Below are 25,211 nucleotides of genomic sequence, written 5' to 3'. Positions count from 1 at the left end.
TCAAGGGCAACTTTGGAGCTCTGATCCAAAATCCGGACATGATTTCACCATTCTGTTGTGTTTATTTGAACAACAGATTCTAATGATGATTGACAAGGTTGCTTGTATCTTCTCTCATCAGGTTATTACAGAAAGTTTATTGATGAGTTTTAAATATATATATTTATATACCATGTGTCCTTTGCTTGAAAACTGTCTCCTTAAAGACACAGTTCATATGTCCACTTTTTTAAATTTAATTTTTTATTTTTTAAAAGACAGGAAAATATAAGTTTATATATATTTAATTTTAAATATATGTATAAGTTGCTTTGTAATTGTTTTATATTTCCTAATCTAGATTATAACCCTTTGAAAATCACTGATTAACTTGAATCAGGTATCTTCTACACATGTCTGTTAGAAAGAGTAAGTAAATAAAGTGCATGGGACTTAGTTTTTAAATTCATTTATTTAATCTGAATAGATTTTTCTGATTGCAGCTAAGTCAGAGCTACTATCTGAGCAAAGTTTCATGTGTTAGAGATGCTGGACGAGTCAAAGCACTCAGGCTTGGGATTCCTCTAGAAGGAATCCTGGACCAAGTGAAAACATGTTTCATGAGCTCAGCCAGAGGCTATCCCAACAAGGTCTTGAAGCCAACCAGCTGGTTTCCCATCTGTTTTCTCACCTGAGTCCCAGGAGGGATTTGGATAGAGGCTAAGGCACTGTTGACATGCATTTGGAGAAGAAAAGTATTATTGTTTTTATTTTTAATACATTCCATTCTGCGTATATTTAAATAAATGTTAAATGAATATATTTTCCATAATTTAATGCCTTCATTAAAAAAGAAGAATCCATGCAACATGGAGTTTGTTGGAGGTTGTGTCATGATGGAGGCATTGCAGGCCTGGATGAGAACATCACAGCCTTAAAATTGGATACATTCCTCTGAGTTTGGATGGCAGACAGATCTGTGGCCCCAGTGAATAAGATAGCAGGAGTCAGAGATGTGAGTAGTGTAAGAAAGCAACGATACAGTTTCTCCAGTCTTCGACCGCCAATACTTACAAATTTTTTAACCTTTGCAAAATGATAACATCAACACATATTTGTTGGAAAGCCATCATAGCAAATAACACTTAGATGCCATGAAATGATAATAACAGCAGACCTTTTTTCAGGGCTAACTCTGTGACAGGCACTTTACAAGTGGTATCTTATTTATTCCTGACACAATTTTATAATGTAAGTATTATTATTATCCTTATTTTGCAGATGAGGCATCAGGTTTAGAAAGGATAAGCAACTTGTTCAATGTCCCAGAGGTGGCAAGTGGCCTGCTGGGCCTCAAAGCCAGGTCTGCTTGACTACAGAACTCATGTTCTTCATCTTTGTGGATCCTTTAAAGTCAATTAACTGGCGCTTATAATTCACTGCCTAGGGGATAGGCACAAATCAAGCCTGGCTCGCCCTGAAATTTCTACTAGAAACCAAACAATTAATGCTATCATTTGATTGATGCGTAGATGAAGGGAAAGTGCTCAATTTTTTATATTCTAAACAGTATAAATCCTTATAAAATTAAAATTTTACAATAACACAAGCAGACTAAAATCTTGAGGAAAATGATCACCAAATAAAAGTGTCTATCTAGAAATCATGTGTTTGTTTTCTAATTCAGGAGACAGTTGTGCAAGTGATTTTTCTCACACTTTAATATCTTCAGTATAAAGAAGATCATGAACATGGAGAAAGATGTAGTGTTGCCCTCATATATGTTTTTCTTATGCAACACGATGCTTCAAATTATTTATGTCTTTCAGGACACTTAATACCACTACATATGCATTAAGATGCCACTTTGTATTTTCTAAAATAAAGAAACACCCTCTTTTTCTTCTATGTTGTATTTTGGAATGTTTGTACCTAGGATACATTAAAAAAACTTAGTGGTCCCACTTTTAGGTTTTGGTCCTGTAAAAAATACTAGTATATGAATGTGCCAAGATACATATATAAGATGTATCTTACAAATTTAGATGCAGTGGAAACATTTAAAAAAATTAAATATCCTTCAACAGGGGATTGATATTATGTATAATATTACATAAAAAATAGTGAGAAAATATATGCGAAATGGTTTTAGAAGTGTTATTAAAATACTGTTCCATAAAAAACTGAAAAATGCAGTGATACGTAAAATTGAGCCAGATTTGGTTACGCATTCTATCATGAGTATGTGTATGTGTGTGTAATATTGTGTCATGTGGTGAAGTGTGTAGGCGTAGAAAAAATTCTAGAACTATTTATACCAAGTTATTCAAAAGTGGGTAGGGTTGCAAGTTATGGGGAAACCTTCATTTCTCAGTTTCTACACTTTTATTTTATTTTTACAAAAACTTGTATTAGTTTTGTTAGAAATAAAAAAAGCATTTTTTACATTTTGCTTGGCACTTAGTGCTCATGACTACAAAGCTCAATTTACCTTTCCAGTCTAATTTGTCATAATTTCAGGCATCCTGCCTTAATTATATAATTTACAACTGTGCCCTTGATTCCTTTTTTCCTCTGCCTTTCTGTATCTTGTCCCCTCTGTGGGGAAAGCCCTTTCCTTCACTTCCTATCTTTAGATTCTATTATGTGTCCAGTACTAATTCCAGTGCTTCTATAACACATTTTTATGTGTATATTTCTCAGTTAATTGTCCTCCTCTATTCTCATTTCAAATTTTGCAATCTTCTATCATATCACATATTATAGTCTGCCTTGTAATAAATGTATTAATATGTCCATATGAGCCATTCATGAAATTAAAGTCTTAACTTATTTATTTCCTTACATTTAGATTACATTACATCAGTAAGTGCCTATAACATTTGAAAAATTAGTAACATTTTATTTTTGTGAACTTTTTGGACAGTTTCAGTTTTTTTCTTCTATCATAATCTGTGATTCGAGGGACACCTCTACTTTATGTAGATCGCCAACCTTATGGCTCAGAATCTGCTCCTCAATTCTGTATTATAATTTCTATGTAATAACTGCATTTGCTTCCTCTATTCTCTTATATAAATGCATTTCAAGAGGCTGAAATGGGATATGACAGTTCAAATAAAATAGCTTAGGCATTTGCAATTGTTTCATAAAATGATGCCAAAATATTGTCACATACAGTATCTCACGTGACAAATTTAATAAAGTCTTCTCAGAGAAACACACATTTTTATAGTAAGATTCTGGTATAAATCAATCCAGGTGGCTTCCTTTTACAAGGACAGGCAGATTATTTTCAATATGATAGAACCAGGGGCAAGAGAGTAAAAACTCGAACTGATTTGCAAACAGGAGCTTCCTCAGTAGTCATCCAGGAAGGGAGTTTTGCTGTGTCACAAGTGACTAGTCCCGGGTTTTGAAAAAAGAGTGAGTCATCCCCCTTTGAAACAAGAGATAAGTGGGGGAAAGAGCTGTTTAAAAATTATTTTACAACTATTTCCTTTGGAGCTATGACTCCTTAAGCTGGAATGTGATCCAGAATAACTTCCCTTTGAATCCAACATTTGTCTTAAGCATTTTTATTGCCTCTCTTTTCCCTCGTCCCATCTCACTTCTTCCCTCCCTCTGTTCAACAGATTTACACGGACTGGGCCAACCACTACCTGGCAAAATCGGGCCACAAGCGGCTGATCAAGGATTTGCAGCAAGACATTGCAGATGGAGTACTGCTAGCAGAAATCATCCAGATCATTGGTAAGATCTGCCCTCTGAGAAAAGCCATGAAAGTTTCTGTGCCCACGCACTTCGGTAAAATACAATTTAATTTAGATGCTTAGGAACTTGGTCCACGTGTCTCTGAGATTAATGCAGCTCTCCCCGTGATTTAATTAAAATGTTTATGTGAGAATGTTTGAAAAAGGCAGTTTGGCCATGCTTTTAAATGGCTAGAACTGTATCTTTACATACACTGAATTGTCAGAAATGAACGCTTCATTAAACCATATGTCTCCCATGTGTGCATTTCGTTAGCTGCAGCAACTCATACACTCTGAGATTCCTTGAAACTATATCCTGATCCAGCAGGGACAATTGTGAAAGGTTTCATGCCAGCAGTCATTTGGCACAAGCTAAGGAATTAGCAGCAACTTCCTTCTCACTCACTTTTTTTTTTTATTTGCCTGATTTGTGCATAGGGACCTGACGGCTGCTAACAAGCGTGTCTTCTTGTACACGGCTTAGGAGACAGAGTGAATGTAGCACCAGCATTGTGCTTGGTGTGTTTTTTTTTTTTTCTTTTTTTCTTAGTCTCCTTTTTTTGTGTTTCACTTCATGGCTTAAGCATGTCATTCTTTTTTTCTCTCTTTTATTTTATCTCTTGGCTTTAGCAAATGAAAAAGTTGAAGATATCAATGGATGTCCTAGGAGTCAATCTCAGATGGTAAGAATCATGTTTATTCTAAATAGATTGCTTGTCTTCACTTCCAGAGTTAACTGCATTTATAAATGGACTAGAAGTTTCTTTTGCATGTCTCTCTCCTTGTTTAAGAAACCATTTGATCATATTCTATCATATATATGTCTTTGGGTGCAACTTAGGAAGAAGTGATAACATCGATACGGTTGAATATGTATGACTCCTGAAGAACCAATCTCCAGGTGTTTGATCAGATTCTTGACCTTTTTTTTTTTGTTCTGATGTCTGAATAATTTAACACTGGTCTTGGTGGCAATAAATCCCATTTCCAGTTTTAAGTGGAGCCTTTTTGTCTGAACAACTGGTTTGAAGAACAGAAGTTGCCATGTGCATTTTAAAAATATACGAATAGTATTTTCTTCGCTCATAACAAAGTCCAATGTAAACACATGGACTCTTCAACACTTTTGGAAATAACTCTAAGGGCAGGCTGCTGGAATTTTGCTGAGCAGGGACTGACTAGGAGATATGATTCATAGCCTTTTCCAGAAAGTTGTCGATCTAGAGGTCTGTCTGTCCCCCAGCCCTCTCTTATTTTTACCACTTGGTAAAGCCTAGAGTTTTATAATAAAATAATAGATTAATAAACTGCTGAGATAAAAACCCACCCCTTTCTTAATTAAATAGCCACAACTTAATTTTATAGGACAACATGAAACCAAAATGCCTTAAGTGAAGTTATGTCAGCAGATATAATCAGGAATGACAGCCCAAATCCACAAGATGAGGTTTCCTCCAAAACTCTTTTTAGCATAGAATAGGCATTTAAAATAAAAATAATGAGTACTTAATTGACAGAAACTGGAACAATGAAAAAAATGATGAACTGCTTTGACCTGCTGACCTGCTTTATTTAATGTCAGAAAACTGAAATCCAAAATAATAAAAAGAATTTATTTTTAAAGAGTGATTAACTAGCACGTCTGTGTGTGTGTGTGTGTGTGTGTGTTTAAGCACTTCTCTAAGGACCTACTACAGTGTCATGAACTCTGTGTCGCTCTTGTGAAAAAAATCACTCTAAAGAAAGATTCTCTGTAAAACATTTCAGTTTTAAGGAAACTTCCTGATCTAATTACTCTGGGCACAAAGACGACTCTATTAAAATTAATTATAGTTATTTCCTGAAGTTTTACTGGAAGTAGTTATAATACCTTTAGGCCCTGCTATAATAAAAGCTGCACAATGATGGGAAAGACATGTAACTTCTCTGAGCCTCAGATTTCTCATCTGTAAAATGAACCCTAATTATGACATGATAATAACATATAATTATGGACATTCTTTACTACCTAAACTGATATGGAAATGCAGAATAGTATTGCTACAAACTTTATAAAGAGCACATTCATGAATTAATACCTGTTAAAAGATTTTTAAGGCTTTATATTAAAAAGCTCTATAGTCCCTGAATATCATATGTTATTTCTCAAACCCAACACTGTTGGTTTTACTTTCATTATTTCAACCATAAAGAGATGTTGGATACTAAAACTCTTATGTTCTCTGCTGTCATTCCAATTTGATTCTGATTACAGTTCAATAAATAGCCAAGCTATTACTTCATGACAGATAATAAACAAATAAACCTTCAAAACTCATAACTATAGATAGAGATGCAGTCCTTAGATATTTATCTGAAACATCTGTGCCTAAGATTCTACAAATCTGAAAATATTCTCATGAGTATAAGACTCTCTTAATTTTATTACTTCCTGCTCCTTATTAGCCCCCAAATGTCATGCAACATCTAGTATACATGTTATGTTGATATTTCTGCTTCTGATTTAAAAAAAAAAAACACAAAATAAAACAGAAAAACCAAAACCTGAGAAATGCAAATGTTATAAAATAGGTGATTTTTTTTTTTTCCAGCCAAAAAGTTTTAGTCAGAATTACACTGAATTTTGAGTAACAATGACTTGTAACCTCATTTTTTTTGATGTGGTTGAATTTGTAATCTGAAATTGGCATGCCTTCAATAAGGTGATTCAGAATACATATGACACAAATGTAACTTTTTTGGCTGAATTATTTTTGCCTCTGTTCTTAAGAATTGGCATCGGTACTATGTTATTAATGAATAAAAATTCCAGATTTTAACTGAGACAAGAGAGTAGAGGAAAGAGAATTATGATAGCATGACTAGGCTTATAAATTTCATACATCTTTTCCAAACAGGATGTTGCCTGTTTCTTTATTGTGTAGCAACCGAGCAGTGCCGTGTTAGTAGCAGTGAGCACTGTCCTTACTCATAGATCTACTTGGCCAATGCTTTTTATATATCTGATTTTTCATGGCCTTTGGTTGGCGTTCATGTTTAACAAAAGGTAAGGTAAAACTAGGTCTGCTACTGTTTCTAGTTACAAATTGTCTTTTTTTTTTTTTAATTTCAAACTTTGTAATCTTTATTGGATTATTTTCAGCCTTTAGTAATAGAAGTTCTCTCATGGTATGAATGTATGGTATATTGATGAATAACAGCCAGCTATTCATATTTAGACAATATTAACTGAGTACATAAGGCACCAGGTGTAGGGACACTTGAGGATCAGAGGAGCAAATATTCAAATAAATAATAGCAACAATGTTAATAGGGAAGAACAAAAGGAATGTGAAGGAAGTGAGCTTGGTGTGTTCCAGAAGCAGAAGACCACTGTGGTTTGAGCACAGTGAGAGGTGATTGGAGGGGACGACGGAAGCATGATTATGTAGGACCAAAGGAAGGAGTTTGTATGTTACTCTAAGTTGATTGAGGAGCCTTTGGAGGACTTTTAAAGCTGGGCTGTGTTGTGATCTGATGTAAATATTAAAAATGATCACCCCAGGTGCTTTCTGGGCATTGTAGAATACTTAAGTGTCGGCCTTCAGTTGGGTATGGGAGATGAAAAATATAGGGACTATGCAATGGTCCCCGATTTTTTGGCCTGAATGAGTAAATAGTTACCATTAAACCAGATGATTATTATGGAGGGAGAAAACAGGCTAAAAGGTGAAGAGGGGAAGAGGACAAATTCAGATTTTGACAAGTAGAATTTGATGTATCCATTGGAACGTCAAGTAGGATGTTATTGGAGGCAATTAGGCATGTGATTCTAAAGGCCAGAAGTAAGGTATTGGTTAGAATATACCTACTGTGTAGGTAGTGGTTGAAGCCGTGGCCAAGGATGAGATCTCTAGGAGGTCTGTGTAAAGGCAGAAAGGAAGAAAGCTGAGGTTCTCACACTGAGGAATACAACATGTATGTGATAAGCAGACGTGAAGGAGTCAGAAAAGGGTGAAAAGAGTGGTGAGAAAGTGAGCTCATCACTGAGAGAGTGGATCAACAGATATGGATTGTTAATCCTTAGGGTAGCTATGGTAGCTTAAGCTGTAATACATACTTGGACTAACCCAGTGGGAGAGGGCAAAGTAAGATGAGGAAAATGTGGCAGATGCTGTCAAATGCTACCTAGTCAATGGGTTGGTATACCAGAAGGCAGAAGAGTTAGTTTTGGTAATTAGACAGGCGTTAATGACCTTCATGTAAACATCTTCTGTAGAGTGATCATGTGTTCAGGAATAGCTGAGAGGTGCAGATATCCACTGAGTCTTGAATGATCTTTCCAGGACTTTCCTATTGAAGGATGCATAAAAAATATATAGTTTGAGAGGAAGTCAAGGTGAGGGAAGTTTTTGCAAGGGCGGAAGTCAGCAGAGAAGGAGGAAGCAATAGGGAGAGGGGAGGATCCAGGGGAATGGGGAGACAAGTGACCATGCCAGATCCTCAGGGACGTGGCAGAGGAGGAAATTTGAAGTCTGTGTGGAATATTTACTGTTGGAAAACAATGGGGATACACTTTCCTTTCATAAGGGGATATGACTGCTTGAAGAGGTGGTATTTGTTAGTGGATTACGTAGAAATGGAAGGAATTCAAATCAATATGATAATGACTTCAGACTATTAGATAATATTAATGTGCTCTTTTCCATGTCGTTCTCTAATGGTTACCTTATAATATAAAGAAAAAACATTGATTATAGTATTTTATAGCAGATAAAGAAAATTCAACCAAAATTCTTTCAAATATCATTGGCTAAAGGGCACATATTTAAGAAAAATATGAACTTGTCTTTATTAGCAGGATTATTGAGAGGTTTTGATTCATATTTATTCCAAGTTTCAACTGCTATCTATTGCTATCTTTCCTTAATAAGTTTGAGACCAAACTCATCCTGAAAAAAACAGAACTAAGTTTGTAGGAGCTTATTCAACACTATATTTAACCTCATCCAAAGATGAAGTTACTAATATGGATGGCACCTGTTAAGTAATTTCTAGGTGGGTGGTATCAGGATTCAAAATATATGCTGCATGCCACAACTCTGGTGAGATTACATGAGGAAATAAATTAGCCAACTATAAATACCAGGAACGTCCAGAATGCCCAGCAGATTAAAAATAGCAGAAAAAAAATGCCCAACATGTATTTGAAATGCAGAGGCACAAGTGCAAGGTTCTTAGACAAAAATGTAAGACACGTAGAGGAAAAGTTGTTTTGAAAACAAAACTTCCTTTATTTTAAAATAGACCATTAGAGCACTTGTCCAGTTAGCTCAGTTGGTTAGAGTGGGGTGCTAATAAACTAGGCCATGATATTTAATAATCTTCATAAATGCATGGAGGGGTTAGGAAATTTGATCATGTGAAATAGTTGCAAACCAAGAATTAGATGGTGGGGTAGAGGTGAGGGTGTGGTTCCCAGCCTGTCCTTCCTCTTCGCTGCTTCCTCCCTTCACCTCACGCTAATAGCTCGACTGGTTTTTTCAGCCACAACATTCTCCCTTCTTTTCTACTATATCATATTGTTTGAAATTTGCTGAGATGCTGATTTTTGGAAAACTTGTGCCTCTTACCCTTTTCTATTCCTAGGAGATGAAAAATTAGGTTTTAGTCTTCCCTTAATTCTCTGATTCCATATCCCACAGGGTTATGGCTGCCACAATAATTACCATCATGGATTTCACAGGCATCTTTATTCCATTTCTATAGTTTACAGCAATCCAGACAGTGAAACTATTCTTGATAGAAAAAGTATCCTGTTCTTTTATCACTATGCTGTCCTTTTAAGTTTTAATTCTTTCTGCCACTGCTTGTTATTGCTGCCCTTTTAAAGGATCTATTTAGGTAAGATAAGAAGATGAGGCTCCTAACCAAATAGGGAAGAGCTAAAATATTGGAATGCTCTAAAGGTTTAATAAAATCTTATAAATGGCACACTGCAGGATTCTAGCACTATGACTCAGAGGCGTGGAATATTGCTAAGTTAGTCCATTCACATGATCCCCTGCCATTTTGAAACTGTTCATCTTCTGGAATGTCTAGAAAAAGATAGCTTAATGAAGACAAATGCTTTCCTACAAATAGAGCTCTGATCTCTAAAGAAATACTAACTGAAAATCTCTACTTTGTAGTTTCCTTAATGATTCATTATTTTTATTTAGGCTCACACTTCAGAAGAATAGGCATAAACTACAAGTATTAGGAAATTTATATTAAATGATTAGAATATCATCCTGATGATTTTTAAAACTGAGTTTGTCTCTCAAAGTTGGTCTGTATACTTGTAAATTTTGAATGAAGTAATTGAAATAACATGGGAGTGCTGAAAGTGTGTCATGTTGAAAGGACAGTGGTCACTGGAATTCTAATTCTGATTAGATGATCCAGGAAAAAGAATTCAGTAAATGCTCAGAGTTTTCACTCATTTCTGCAATGAGGAAATTAGACTGATTAAAGTCTGTTAGAACTCCGACTTGCTAGATTGAGTTAATGAAACACCAAAGACCACGGTTTCTGTTCAATATTTCATCTTATAGATATACCTGGGTTTTCAATCTTTATAGCTTTTTAAAACTACATTCATAGTAAAGTAAGAAAGACATTTCTTAGAATATATTACGTCTAATTTACAACAAAAAACAATATTTTTATGGAAGTTATCTGGTCTGCCATTCAGAAATTAAATAAATGCTGAAGATACAAGAATGCTTTTCTACATTAATTTTATATTATAGAATAAATAGTGTAAATGTTTTTCTTATGAGTATCAGTATTTAAATTGGTTTGTGCTGTTAGTAGGACAAATAGAAATTGAAGTTAAGTAACTCCCTTTGTGTTGGACACCAGATTCCACGTACAGATTTTTTCCTTCTTTCTGGAGACAAGATATAAAATATTTCTGGTTTTGCAGGTAGTTCTTAAGCTTTATTCTATACATAAAAAATTGCAAATGTGCTTAATATTTCTACTATATATTTAAATACCAACCACTTTCTTAAACATTTAGAATGTTCTTTATCCTGATAGTTTTGACTTAAAATGCTGTAAGTTGTTTCCCACTGATAAGCCACTATCTGAGTAAACACAAAATACCATCATACCTTGTATTAGAAAACATATTTTGTAGCAATCCTTTCGTAATTTTAGTTTTATTACCCTCAGTAATCTAGTTTTTTTTTTTAAAGAATTTACTGCTCCATCTTTTTCAACCCCCTTCTTGAAATTAATAGAAAATTAACTGAGAAATTTAATACTCAGTACTAAAAAATATGAAATAAGAGCAGTTTTTAAAACCCTAGTTTGGAAAACAATACACTAAGATATGAAGCCATTTTAAATATGACCTATGACATTCTTAGCTTAAAAACCTATGGTGATTAAACAATGTTTTTAAAAAATACTTCCATAGGACAGAAAACGGAAATGAAATGGGGGAATCTTGTTCACTTGATCTCAGTATAATCATTTGGGAAGTATATCTTTGATAAGATAAATTATTTAAAAATCAGTAGATGTACCCAATCTACTTGCTTTATGATATTATATTTAAATGATTTTAATATGAATTAAATTAAACTGACCTGTGTGAATAGCCACAGACAAAATTCATGACGTGTCTGGTTACACTTTGAAAAATTGTATTGCCCGTTTGATTTGTATTAGCCATGTTTCACACATTAAAAAATATTATGAAATCATATCATAGAAGCATCAAATTTCAGAGATGGACCTGAGAGTTCAGCCATATCAGTATCACTTATTGATTCATCTGCAGGTTGAATGTCAACCATCTTTATCCAGTGCTGTACTAGATGCTTTGCTTGCATTTTTCATTGAGTCATCATAGCAAACCTACAAAAGAACTTGTCTCAATGAGGCTGCCTGTGTCCCTATTTAGTAAGTGGAAGAATCAGTGTTTGGTCTCATGTCTATTTGAGTCTAGGCCATTTAAAACTTATTAACAAATGCATTTAAAAAAATACGGCCTGGGACTCAGGTCTTGAGATTTTGATCTCTTCCTCTTCTTCCCCCTCCCCCTCCTTCTCCTTCTTCCCCACCTCCCCTTCTTCTTTAAAGTTTGGATCCCTCCCCTCCTTACCCTCCCTCCAAACTTGCAATATAAATGAACATTTTTCTTTAATATTATGCTTGTTTCTTCCATCTATGGCAGGAATAAAAGCTTTGGTTAGGTTGGGAGAGGGTGTGGGCATATGAGATAATGATTTATAAATTTTGTGGTGAAATTATGCATTTGGAAAATAATTAATTGTTATATGTAACTTTAGCCCTATATCTAAACAGATATTATTTGTTTAGAATGGTTTTATAACTTCATAGTAAAAGAGTAAGATTCCTTATTTTGTTTTGTTCTCTGAAACAAACCGAGAAGCAGGAATTATTAAAAACCTACAGAGTATATTTTCAGGTCAATGAGTACTGACATAGTATTTTATAATTTTATATTTATAACACTTTATATTGGCAATTATAGCCTATAATGAAGATTTAATATCATCTATAATTGGCAACTAATATTAAATGATGTTCATTATTGTCTAATCACCAAGTCAGTTAAAGCAGAATATAGAATTTTAAACAAAAAATTTTTATCTGATAAAATTCTAATAAAATTTCCATATCTGTACCCTTATCTATCTATCTGTCTATCTATCTATCTATCTATCTAGTCACATACACACTTCTGTTATATATGTGTTTATATAAAGCATTCCTAGTATGAAAATTTATGCATACACACATGTACACACAGACATAGATACACATATGCCTAGTATGGAGCTAAGCTCTTCATAAACATCTGTAATCCTCTCATAATATATTGTGTGGGAACTGCTTTCATTCTCATTTCACAGATAAGGAAGCTGAGGCTTCAGGAGAGTAAAAACTTTATTTCTAACAGTGCGTAAATTGCATAACTGTGATTCAAACTCGGATTTATTTGACTGCAAAACTTTAAATTATTATACTATAGTGCTTAATTAATGAACTGACTCCTTGTAGCTAACCCCAGACCAACTAAACACAAAAACAAACTGAAGAGCTAAACAAAATTTCTATCTCCTACCTCTCCCTATCCCACAACACAAACTAACTTGAGATAGGAGAGGAAAACATGGGACATAGCATTCGATGACATGAAATACCTAGTTAAACTGTGCCTTTCACCTCCCCTCCCCACAGACTTCACAAATCAAACCTCAGAGGGCAAGGCCTAGAACTCTGCATGCTTACAGATCCCAGCTGACCCTTAGGCTTGCTGAAGTTTTGGAATCTACTGCTCTGCTGCATTGGTTTCCTGTGACTGCTATAACAAATTATCACAGATGTGGTGGCTTCAAACAGTAGAACTTTAATCTCTCACTGTTCTGGATGCCAGAAGTCTGCAATCAGTATCACAGGGCCAAAATCAAGGCTTCAGCAGTCCTGTGCTCCCTCCAGAGGCTGTAGAGGGAATCCATTCCTTGCCCATTCCAGCTTCTGGTGGCTGCCAGCGTTCCTTGGCTTGTGGCCACTTCAGTCATTCTGTATGTTCATCTACCGGGAGATAAAAATGCATTGGTTAGTTGTGAAATAATTTGGAATCATTTAAACCTTATGAACTTAGAATATGTATGGAACAAATAGATTTTGCGTACTCTTTCTGTCTTTCCTTTCACACTACACAATTTCATCCTTACATTCAACCACATATTTATGGAGCACCTATCTTGTGCCAGGCCTGTATCCTAACTGCCTGTCAATCATGTAGAGAGCTTGAGTCAGAAGCTGGAAATGGCTCAGTCAGAATGTCTAAATTACAGTGGTAGGAAGCATAATGTGGCAGAAATGGTGATTTCATTGGAGACTGACAGGGTTGAGTTTGAATTCTGGCTCTGCTATTTATTAATTGTGTAAACTTGTACAAAGTATGTCATTTCTAAGCCTCTACTGAATGGTCAAAATAATATCAAATTTACCAGAGTCTACGGTAAAGATGAAAAAAGGGTTTTGCATTTGGAGTAAATAACCTCCATGCTTAAAACTGTGTATGAACTCCCTTCCTGTGCTGGGTTGTTAAGTGGTGGAGGAAAAAGTGGCTTTCAAGCCATTTTCCGTGCTTCTCTTCTTGACCTGTAGTACCCAGTTCCACACAGTGTGGCCTGTTCACCTAGTGTGTTATGAAGTTAATATTTTACAAATGACATATTAAAATTAAATACACTAAAATAGACTTTTTAAAAATCAGAGTGCATTGCAGATAGTATGGGTAGAAATTGACTTGTGAAACTTTTATTAGTTTCTATCTATAAACCTATGTATATACTGTGTGGTCATATAAAATAGAGATCTTCAGTGCAACACTGACCATTTCTTTCTTTCGCATCAAACACACCATTAGCGCCCTGAGCTTCACTATCAAGCCCAGGCCCTTAGCAAGACATGGAAGATGTTCCACATCTAGCCCCTGTTTATCTCTATGGCCTCGTCTTCTGCCGCTAGATTTTCCAGATCTCAAGATACTTGTTCTTGGAGACCTTCTGCCTGATCTCACCTCCAACGTAGTTTCTTGAAACCTACTGAAGGCCTCCAGCCTTTGGAGGGTCCTGTTTTCGCAATGATAAACAAAGACGTTGTGGAGAAAGATTTAAGTGGGGTTCAACTCTTAATATCCCTGGCTATTCTGAATTCTCCAGTCCCTTAATTAATGGTGTTTCTCAACCCTGACCAGTTCACATATTGCTCCTTCTTTGGGTTCACTTCACCCCACATCCTGTTATTTGGTTAACCCTTCCTAACCTCTCAGGAACTAGCTCAGGCTTCCCTTGAAGCAGAAAAAAAAAATGTGGGAGTTAATGATACAGGCTCTGTTTTTGACATATTCTCTCTGTGTAACCTTGAGCATCTCAGTTTAATTCTCTGATCAACACTTTTATCATTGGAAAAATGCTATAATTATGGCAACTTCAGAAGAAGGTATCTTTGTAACCATGACAGAGAAGTCTTAGTTACTAATAACTTTCTCCTTTCCTAGTCCCTTTACCTCTGATCGTGAATAGACTGTTCTGCATGCTTCTTTAGGAGTCTGTGTTTCTCTGATTATAACATTCATCACATTACATTGGAATTATCTCTCCTGTGAGACTACATATATTTTTAAGGGCTTGGACATGTCTCAATGAATAAATAATCGTTATGTGAGTGAATGAAAGCAAACATCTTAAGAATTTTTAACCAATGCAAAAACACTGTTGCATTTTACTTTAATTCTCTAAACATTTATATTTAAAAGAGTTATATTAAAATCTTTGGCTAAAATCTATATAATTATTTGAATTTTATGATAGGATGGGATTTTGCTCAAACTGAGCCATCTTATCTATTTATTTTTGGTTGAAATCAAATGTAATTAATTTAGATAATGATACTAGCAGTGTATGTTTATCATGAAAAATAGGAAGAATCGTTAATTAAAAATAGCACAAGTCACAAAAGAACTTACCATTGGAGAGAATGAAAGTTACGTTTGCTTTATATCCTTCTACACATTCTCTGTGTATGATTCACAGCAGCAGTACCTCAGACATGCCCTAACCAGGATGCATTGTGTCTGTAGAGAGAACTCAGTCTTTGAAATATTACGCCTACTACCTGGTTTACAATTATTTAACTTTTTATATTGCAGTGGTTTTAGGATCCCAGGGGGCATCAGAGCCTTTCCAGTTCCAGGCCAAATTCAGCTCTGTAAACATAATTGCAGAAAGGAAAGGCTGGCATGGTCTGTTTTCAGGCATCCTTTTGAGCGGTTGTGTGTTGCTCTAAGCTGCTCTGTTGGGCATGGCTGCTTCCCCTTCTGAGGCCTGTCTAACCTTCTCAGAATCAGACTTATCCTGTGCATCCAAATGACACTTCTTCTTTGAAGCTTTCACCAGATCCGTAGTGAAAATTGATAAATCCATTCTCTTCACTGCCTTATAGTGTTCTCTATAATTCTTTTTTGGACTATTACGCCTTGTGTTATGGTGATTTATGAATCTTTTTTCGTCTCTTCAGCTATTTTACAAGCTCACACAGCTCACAAAGGCAAAGACCTTATAGTCCTTTTTTCATCCTTTAACCATCTAGTAGAGCTGTTTGCCCATAATAAACAGTCAATAGTGGCTGAATGAATTGATTACTTGTTGTTAAGTGTTGATGCCATGGTTAAAATTTAATCACAAACTGATCTCAAATTGATACTAATCATACTCAGAATGTAATTTCCATTAAATATCTGTAAGTAAAAATGAAAGAAACCTATGAATAGGCAAGGCATAATTTTGTTAATATTGTGAAAGATGCCTCCAATTACATCTTCCAAAACAGATTATCCTAGTTTTGTAGTAAAAATACTAAAAGGCTGGGTGGCATCAAACGTGCCACTTAAAGTTCATGAGTTCAATAATTGGGAGATTGGGATTGACATATATACACTATACACTAATATGTATAAAACAGATAACGAATGAGAACCTGTGGTATAGCACAGGGAACTCCACTTCCCTGTACAGTAGAAACTAACACAACATTGTAAAACAACTACACCCCAATAAAAATAAATAAAGTGAGTCTCTTGTAGACAGTGGGGGAAAAAAAGTTGTGCTAATTAAAAACACTACTCTTTTTTTGGACTACTTCATTCAACACTGAAATGAATAAGTCCAAATATATGCAATACACACTCTGTGTTTAATATGTTGAGAACACATATTGACCCTCAGGTTTAAAAAAAATTTGAAAGCATACATACACTGATGACTGTCTAGAGTTTTCATAAGTGAAGATAATGAAAACTCTTGTTTTCCTCATTTGAAATCCAATTTGTGATTTAACAATTAGCCATGTTCATATTGAGCAAGTTCATAAGGGCCAAGATAAATGTACAATTATGAAATCAGACAAAGAAACTCCTGAAAAATGACTCCCATTCTTTGTGGGAATAGTGGAAAATATTGGAAAGAAATCAATGCTCTTTAGAATATACAAGAATAGTGGCTATATCTTGAAATTTCTATCTGTAGCACCGAGTACAATTCCAGGCATAAAGTAAGTTTAATAAATGATGAATGGAGACCTTTCAAGATGGCAGAGGAGTAAGACATGGAAATCACCTTCTTCCCCACAAATACATCAAAAATACATCTACATGTGGAACAACTCCTACAGAACACCTACTGAATGCTGGCAGAAGACCTCAGACTTCCCAAAAGGCAAGAAACTCCCCACGTACCTGGGTAGGGCAAAAGAAAAAACAGAGACAAAAGAATTGGGATGGGACCTGCACCTCTAACAGGGAGCTGTGAAGGAGGAAAAATTTCCACACACTAGGAAGCCCCTTTGCTGGCGAAGACAGGGGGTGGGCAGGGGGGAAGCTTTGGAGCCACGGAGGAGAGCGCAGCCACAGGGGTGCGGAGGGCAAAGCGGAGAGATTCCCGCACAGAGGCTCGGCGCCGAGCAGCACTCACCAGCCCGAGAGGCTTGTCTGCTCACCCGCCGGGGCGGGCGGGGCTGGGAGCTGAGGCTTGGGCTTTGGAGGTCGGATCCCAGGGAGAGGACTGGGGTTGGCGGCGTGAACACAGCCTGAAGGGGGCTAGTGCACCCAGAGCTAGCCGGGAAGGAGTCCGGAAAAAAGTCTGGACCTGCCTAAGAGGCAAGAGACCATTGTTTCGGGGTGCGCGAGGAGAGGGGATTCCTTCCCTGTCTGCCCACAGAAGGCAGAGCGCCACCTAAATGAGCTCCAGAGATGGGCACAAGCCACAGCTATCAGCGCAGACACCAGAGACGGGCATGAGACGCTAAGGCTGCTGCAGCCACCAAGAATCTTGTGTGCAAGCACATGTCACTATCCAAACACCCCCGGGAGCCTGTGCAGCCCGCCACTGCCAGGGTGCCATGATCCAGGGACAACTTCTCCGGGAGGACGCACAGCGCACCTCAGGCTGCTGCAACGTCACGCTGGCCTCTGCCGCGGCAGGCTCGCCCTGCATCCGTACCCCTCCCTCCCCCCGGCCTGAGTGAGCCAGAGCCCCCGAATCAGCCGCTGATTTGACCCCCTCCTGTCTGGGTGGGAACAGATGCCTGACGGCAACCTACACGCAGAGGTGGGGTCAAAACCAAAGCTGAACCCCAGGAGCTGTGCGAACAAAGAAGAGAAAGGGAAATTTCTCCCAGCAGCCTCAGGAGCAGCAGATTAAATCCCCACAAGCAACTTGATGTACCCTGCATCTGTGGAATACCTGAATAGACAACGAATCATCCCAAAATTGGGGTGGTGGACTTTGGGAGCAACTGTAGACTTGGGGTTTGCTGTCTGTGACTGACTTGTTTTTGATTCTTATGTTTACCTTAGTATAGTTTTTAGCACTTGTTATCATTGGTGGATTTGTTTATTGGTTTGGTTGCTCTCTTCTTATTTTATTTATTTATGTATTTATGTATATATGTATGTATTTAAGTATTTTTTATTTTAATTATTTTATTTATTTATTTTTTTATTATTTTTTTCTTTCTTTTTTTCTCCCTTTTCTTCTGAGCCGTGTGGCTGACAGGGTCTTGGTGCTCCAGCCTGATGTCAGGCCTGAGCCTCTGAGGTGGGAGAGCCGAGTTCAGGACACTGGACCACCAGAGACCTCCTGGCCCCATGTAATATCAGTTGATGAGAGCTCTCCCAGTGACCTCCATCTCAACGCTAAGACCCAGCTCCACCCAATGGCCAGCAAGCTCCAGTGCTAGACCCCCCCATGCCAAACAACTAGCAAGACAGGAACACAACCCCACCCATTAGCAGAGAGGCTCCCTAAAATCATACCAAGTTCACAGACACCCCAAAACACTCAACCAGATGTGGCCCTGCCCACCAGAAAGACAAGATCCAGCCCCACCCACCACAACACGGAAATCAGTCCCCTCCACCAGGAAGCCTACACAAGCCATTGAACCAACCCTACCCACTGGGGGCAGACACCAAAAAAAAAACGGGAACTAAGAACCTGCAGCCTGTGAAAAGGAGACACCAAACACAGTAATTTGAGAAAAATGGGAAGACAGAGAAATATGCAGCAGATGAAGGAGCAAGGTAAAAACCCACCAGACCAAACAAATGAAGAGGAAATAGGCAGTCTACCTGAAAAAGAATTCAGAGTAATGATAGGAAAGATGATCCAAAATCTTGGAAATAGAATGGAGAAAATACAAGAAATGTTTAACAAGGACCTAGAAGAACTAAAGAGCAAACAAACAATGATGAACAACACAATAAATGAAATTTAAAATTCTCTAGAAGGAGTGAATAGCAGAATAACTGATGCAGAAGAACGGATAAGTGACCTGGAAGATAAAATAGTGGAAATAACTACCACAGAGCAGAATGAAGAAAAAAGAATTGAGGACAGTCTCAGAGACCTCTGGGACAACATTAAACACACCAACATTTGAATTTTAGGGATCCCAGAAGAAGAGAAAAAGAAAGGGTCTGGAAAATATTTGAAGAGATTATAGTTGAAAACTTCTGTAGCATGGGAAAGGAAATAGTCAATTAAGTCCGGGAAGTGCAGAGAGTCCCATAGAGGATAAATCCAAGGAGAAACACACCAAGACACATATTAATCAAACTATCAAAAATTAAATACAAAGAAAAAATATTAAAAGCAGCAAGGGAAAGGCAACAAATAACATACAAGGGACTCTCCATAAGGTTAACAGCTGATCTTTCAGCAGAAACTCTGCAAGCCAGAAAGGAGTGGCAGGATATATTTAAAGTGATGAAGGAGAAAAACCTACAACCAAGATTACTCTACCCAGCAAGGATCTCATTCAGATTCAACGGAGAAATTAAAAACTTTACAGGCAAGCAAAAGTTAAGAGAATTCAGCACCACCAAACCAGCTTTACAAAAAGTGCTAAAGGAACTTCTCTAGGCAGGAAACACAAGACAAGGAAAAAACCTACAAAAACGAACCCAAAACAATTAAGAAAATGGTAATAGGAACATACATATTGATAACTACCTTAAATGTACATGGATTAAATGCTCCAACCAAAAGACATAGACTGGCTGAATGGATACAAAAACAAGACCCGTATATATGCTGTCTACAAGAGACCCACTTCAGACCTAGGGACACATACAGACTGAAAGTGAGGGGATGGAAAAAGATATTCCCTGCAAATGGAAATCAAAAGAAAGCTGGAGTAGCAATTCTCATATCAGACAAAATAGACTTTAAAATAAAAACAATTTCAAGAGACAGAGAAGGACACTGCATAATGATCAAGGGATCAATCCAAGGAGATATAACAATTGTAAATATTTATGCACCCAACATAGGAGCACCTCAATACATAAGGCAAATGCTAACAGCCATAAAAGGGGAAATCGACAGTAACACAATCATAGTAGGGGACTTTAACACCCCACTTTCACCAATGGACAGATGATCCAAAATGAAAATACATAAGAAAACACAAGCTTTAAATGATACATTAAATAAGATGGACTTAATTGATATTTATAGGACATTCCATACAAAAACAACAGAATACACATTCTTCTCAAGTGCTCATGGAACATTCCCCAGGATAGATCATATCTTGGGTCACAGATCAAGCCTTGCTAAATTTAAGAAAATTGAAATCGTATCAAGTATCTTTTTCAGACCCCAGCGCTATGAGACTGGATATCAATTCCAGGAAAAAAAAGTGTAAAAATACAAACACATGGAGGCTAAACAATATGCTACTAAATAACCAAGAGATCACTGAAGAAGTCAAAGAGGAAATCAAAAAATACCTAGAAACAAATGGCAATGAAAGAAGATGACCCCAAACCTATGGGATGCAGCAAAAGCAGTTCTAAGAGGGAAGTTTATAGCAATACAATCCTACCTCAAGAAACACGAAACATCTCAGATAAACAACCTAACCTCACACCTAAAACAATTAGAGAAAGAAGAACAAAAAAAAACCCCCAAAGTTAGCAGAAGGAAAGAAATCGTAAAGATCAGATCAGAAAAAAATGAAAGAGAAATGAAGGAAACAGTAGCAAAGATCAATAAAACTAAAAGCTGGTTCTTTGAGAAGATAAACAAAATTGATAAACCATTAGCCAGACTCATCAAGAAAAAAAGGGAGAAGACTCAAATCAATAGAATTAGAAATGAAAAAGGAGAAGTAACAACTGACACTGTAGAAATACAAAGGATCATGAGAGATTACTACAAGCAACTATATGCCAATAAAATGGACAACCTGGAAGAAATGGACAAATTCTTAGAAAAGCACAGCCTTCCGAGACTGAACCAGGAGGAAATAGAAAATATAAAGAGACCAATCACAAGCACAGAAATTGAAACTGTGAATAAAAATCTTCCAACAAACAAAAGCCCTGGACCACACGGCTTCACAGGTGAATTCTATCAAACTTTTAGAGAAGAGCTAACACCTATCCTTCTCAAACTCTTCCAAAATATAGCAGAGGGAGGAACACTCCCAAGCTCATTCTACGAGGCCACCATCACCCTGATACCAAAACCAAAGATGTCACCTAAAAGGAAAACTACAGGCCAATATCACTAATGAACATAGATGCAAAAATTCTCAACAAAATACCAGCAAACAGAATTCAACAACACATTAAAAGGATCATACACCATGATCAAGTGGGGTTTATCCTAGGAAGGCAAAGATTCTTCAGTATACACAAATCAATCAATGTGATACATCATATTAACAAACTGATGGATAAAAACCATATGATAATCTCAGTAGATGCAGAAAAAGCTTTTGACAAAATTCAACACCCATTTATGATAAAAGCCCTGCAGAAAGTAGGCATAGAGGGAACTTACCTCAACATAATAAAGGCCATATATGACAAACCCAGAGCCAACATCATTCTCAGTGGTGAAAAACTGAAACCATTTCTTCTAAAATCAGGAACAAGACAAGGATGCCCACTCTCACCACTGTTATTCAACTTAGTTTTGGAAATTTTAGCCATAGCAATCAGAGAAGAAAAAGAAATAAAAGGAATCCAAATCGGAAAAGAAGAAGTAAAGCTGTCACTGTTTGCAGATGACATGATACTATACATAAGGAATCCTAAAGACTCTACCAGGAAACTACCAGAGCTAATCAATGAACTTGGTAAAGTAGCAGGATACAAAATTAATGCACAGAAATCTCGTGCATTCCTATATAGTAATGATGAAAAATCTGAAAGAGAAATTAAGGAAACACTCCCATTTACCATCGCAACAAAAAGAATAAAATACCTAGGAATAAACCTACCTAAGGAGACAAAAGACCTGTATGCAGAAAACTATAAGACGCTGATGAAAGAAATTAAAGACGATACCAACAGATGGAGAGATATACCATGTTCTTGGATTGGAAGAATCAACATTGTGAAATTGACTGTACTACCCAAAGCAATCTACATATTCAGTGCAATCCCTATCAAACTACCAATGGCATTTTTCACAGAACTAGAACAAAAGATTTCACAATTTGTATGGAAACACAAAAGACCCCGAACAGCCAAAGCAATCTTGAGAAAGATAAACGGAGCTGGAAGAATCAGGCTCCCTGACTTCATACTATACTATAAAGCTACAGTAATCAAGACAATATGGTACTGGCACAAAAACAGAAATAAAGATCAATGGAACAGGAGAGAAAGCCCAGAGATAAACCCACGCACATATGATCATTTTATCTTTGACAAAGGAGGCAAGAATATACAGTGGAGAAAAAACAGCCTCTTCAATAAGTGGTGCTCAGAAAACTGGACAGCTACATGTAAAAGAACGAAATTCGAGTACTTCGTAACACCATCCACAAAGATAAACTCAAAATGGGTTAATGACCTAAATTTAAGGCCAGACACTATAAAACTTTTAGAGGAAAACACAGGAAGAACACTCTTTGACATAAATCACAGCAAGATCCTTTTTGACCCACCGCCTAGAGAAATGGAAATAAAAACAAAAATAAGCAAATGGGACCTAATGAAACTTAAAAACTTTTGCACAGCCAAGGTAACCGTAAACAAGATGAAAAGACAACCCTCAGAGTGGGAGAAAATATTTGCAAACGAAGCAACTGACAAAGGATTAATCTCCAAAATATACAAGCAGCTCATGCAGCTCAATATCAAAAAAACAAACAACCCAATCCAAAAATGGGCAGAAGATCTAAATAGACATTTCTCCAAAGAAGATATACAGATTGCCAACAAACACATGAAAGGATGCTCAACATCACTAATCATTAGAGAAATGCAAATCAAAACTACAATGTGGTATCACCTCACACCGGTCAGAATGGCCATCATCAAAAAAATCTACAAACAATAAATGCTGGAGAGGGTGTGGAGAAAAGGGAACCCTCTTGCACTGTTGGTGGGAATGTAGATTGATAACGCCACTATGGAAAACAGTATGGAGGTTCCTTAAAAAGCTAAAAACAGAACTACCATATGACCCAGCAATCCTACTACTGGGCATATACCCTGAGAAAACCATAATTCAAAAAGAGTCATGTACCACAATGTTCATTGCAGCTCCATTTACAATAGCCAGGACATGGAAGCAACCTAAGTGTCCATCAACAGATGAATGGATAAAGAAGATGTGGCACATATATACAATGGAATATTACTCAGCCATAAAATGAAATGAAATTGATTTATTTGTAGTGAGGTGGATGGACCTAGAGTCTGTCATACAGAGTGAAGTAAGTCAGAAAGAGAAAAATACTGTGTGCTAACACATAAATATGGAATCTAAAAAATACCCCCCTGGGTTTGAGGGGGAAGGGTAAGCTGGGATGAAGTGAGAGAGTGGCATTGGCATATACACACTACCAAATGTAAAACAGAAAGCTAGTGGGAAGCAGCTGCATAGGACAGGGAGATCAGCTTGGTGCTTTGTGACCACAAAGAGGGGTGGGATAGGGAGGGTGGGAGGGAGAGGCAAGAGGGAGGGGATATGGGGATATATGTATACATAAAGCTGATTCACTTTGTTATACAGCAGAAGCTAACACAACATGGTAAAGTAATTATACTCCAATAAAGATGCTAAAAATTTTTTTTAAACCAAAAAAACTAAAAAATAAAAATAATTAAAAAAATGATGAATCAGTGAATGGTTTGATTTATAGAACATAAACAAAATTAAATGGTATTGCTTCAAGATACTAATATTGGTTATACAAATAGAAATTATTCATGTCTAAAAATATGAATCAACTTCTGTTGAATTTATTTAGTATCTTCAATAAAGAAAACACACGCAATGATCAATTTACTTATTTACTCTAGAAAAACTGTGTTTTGGCTTAGGCCATTGTGATAACATTATTTTCATACAATCTAAAAGCCTAAAGGCTCAGTGTGCCCAAACATTTTTTTTTTTTTACTCCCAAACATTTTAAAACTTCTGGAAACATTGATTGTATCTAGAATTTAGAAACTTTTGGTTTTATTTTCAGTATACAGTCAGTATTTTTGTAGTTATTTAACCATCCTCAAATTTAGCAGGAAAAAGAGAGGCAACGTAGGTGTTCCATGCCAATAAAATGTAAGCCACAAACAGAAGGACCCAAGAAATAGTGCATGACATAAAATAGGCAAGTAGAAGTCCTGGGAGTTGTCCATGAGCTGCAGATATGACTGTTACCTGAGCCAGATGAGAAATGGGGTGTCCAAAGAACAGAATGGATTTCTTTGTATTACTACTACAAAGGCAAAGATATATATATATATTTTTTTAATTTATTTACTTAATTTGTTTATTTTTGGCTGCACTGTGTCTTCGTGGCTGTGCATGGGCTTTGTCTAGTTGCGGCAAGCGGGGGCTGCTCTTGGTTGCAGTGTGTGGGCTTCTCATTCTGGTGGCTAACTGTTGTTGTGGAGCACGGGCTCTAGGCGTGCAGGCTTCAGTAGTTGTGGCACGTGGGCTCAATAGTTGTGGCTCGCGGGCTCTAGAGCACAGGCTCAGTAGTTGTGGCGCACGGGCTTAGTTGCTCTGCGGCATGTGGGATCTTCCCGGACCAGGGCTCGAACCCGTGTTCCCCGCTTTGGCAGGCGGATTCTTAACCACTGCACCACCAGGGAAGCCCGACAAAGATATATTTTAATACCAAAGGAATAAGTGTAAAACAATGAATTATATAGTATAATGGTTCAAATACACAAAAGGCAATATAGTGCTACAGTGTGAACAGTGCAATTCTTTCATCCACATGGGGTAAATTGAAATTATATTCAGTTACTTTCTTTGAAGAGCATAGGTGGAAGCTTTGTTTTCCAGGCATCGCTGCAAACTGGAATCACCTGGGGACTTTGAACAGTTTTTTTTGATAACTGCTCTCCACAGGCATTCTGATTTAACTGATGAT

General features: G+C 36.9%; 1 protein-coding gene across 10 annotated transcripts in view; it reads left to right on the top strand.

Annotated features, from left to right (window-relative positions):
• NAV3 (neuron navigator 3) overlaps window positions 1-25,211 on the top strand; it is an 867,875-nt gene that overhangs the window by 612,398 nt on the left and 230,266 nt on the right. For all 10 annotated transcript variants that reach the window (XM_082418853.1, XM_082418852.1, XM_082418855.1 and 7 more), the window contains 2 exons: window positions 3,615-3,732; window positions 4,365-4,417. In XM_082418853.1, coding sequence (XP_082274979.1) covers window positions 3,615-3,732; window positions 4,365-4,417 — 171 coding nt within the window. The remainder of the gene's footprint in view (window positions 1-3,614; window positions 3,733-4,364; window positions 4,418-25,211) is intronic.

This window comes from Balaenoptera physalus (assembly GCF_965194825.1).
Source record: "Balaenoptera physalus genome assembly, chromosome: 13".
Taxonomy (NCBI): domain Eukaryota; kingdom Metazoa; phylum Chordata; class Mammalia; order Artiodactyla; family Balaenopteridae; genus Balaenoptera; species Balaenoptera physalus.
The sequence above is the reverse complement of the archived record's forward strand: the minus strand, read 5'-3'. Positions and strand labels throughout refer to the sequence as shown.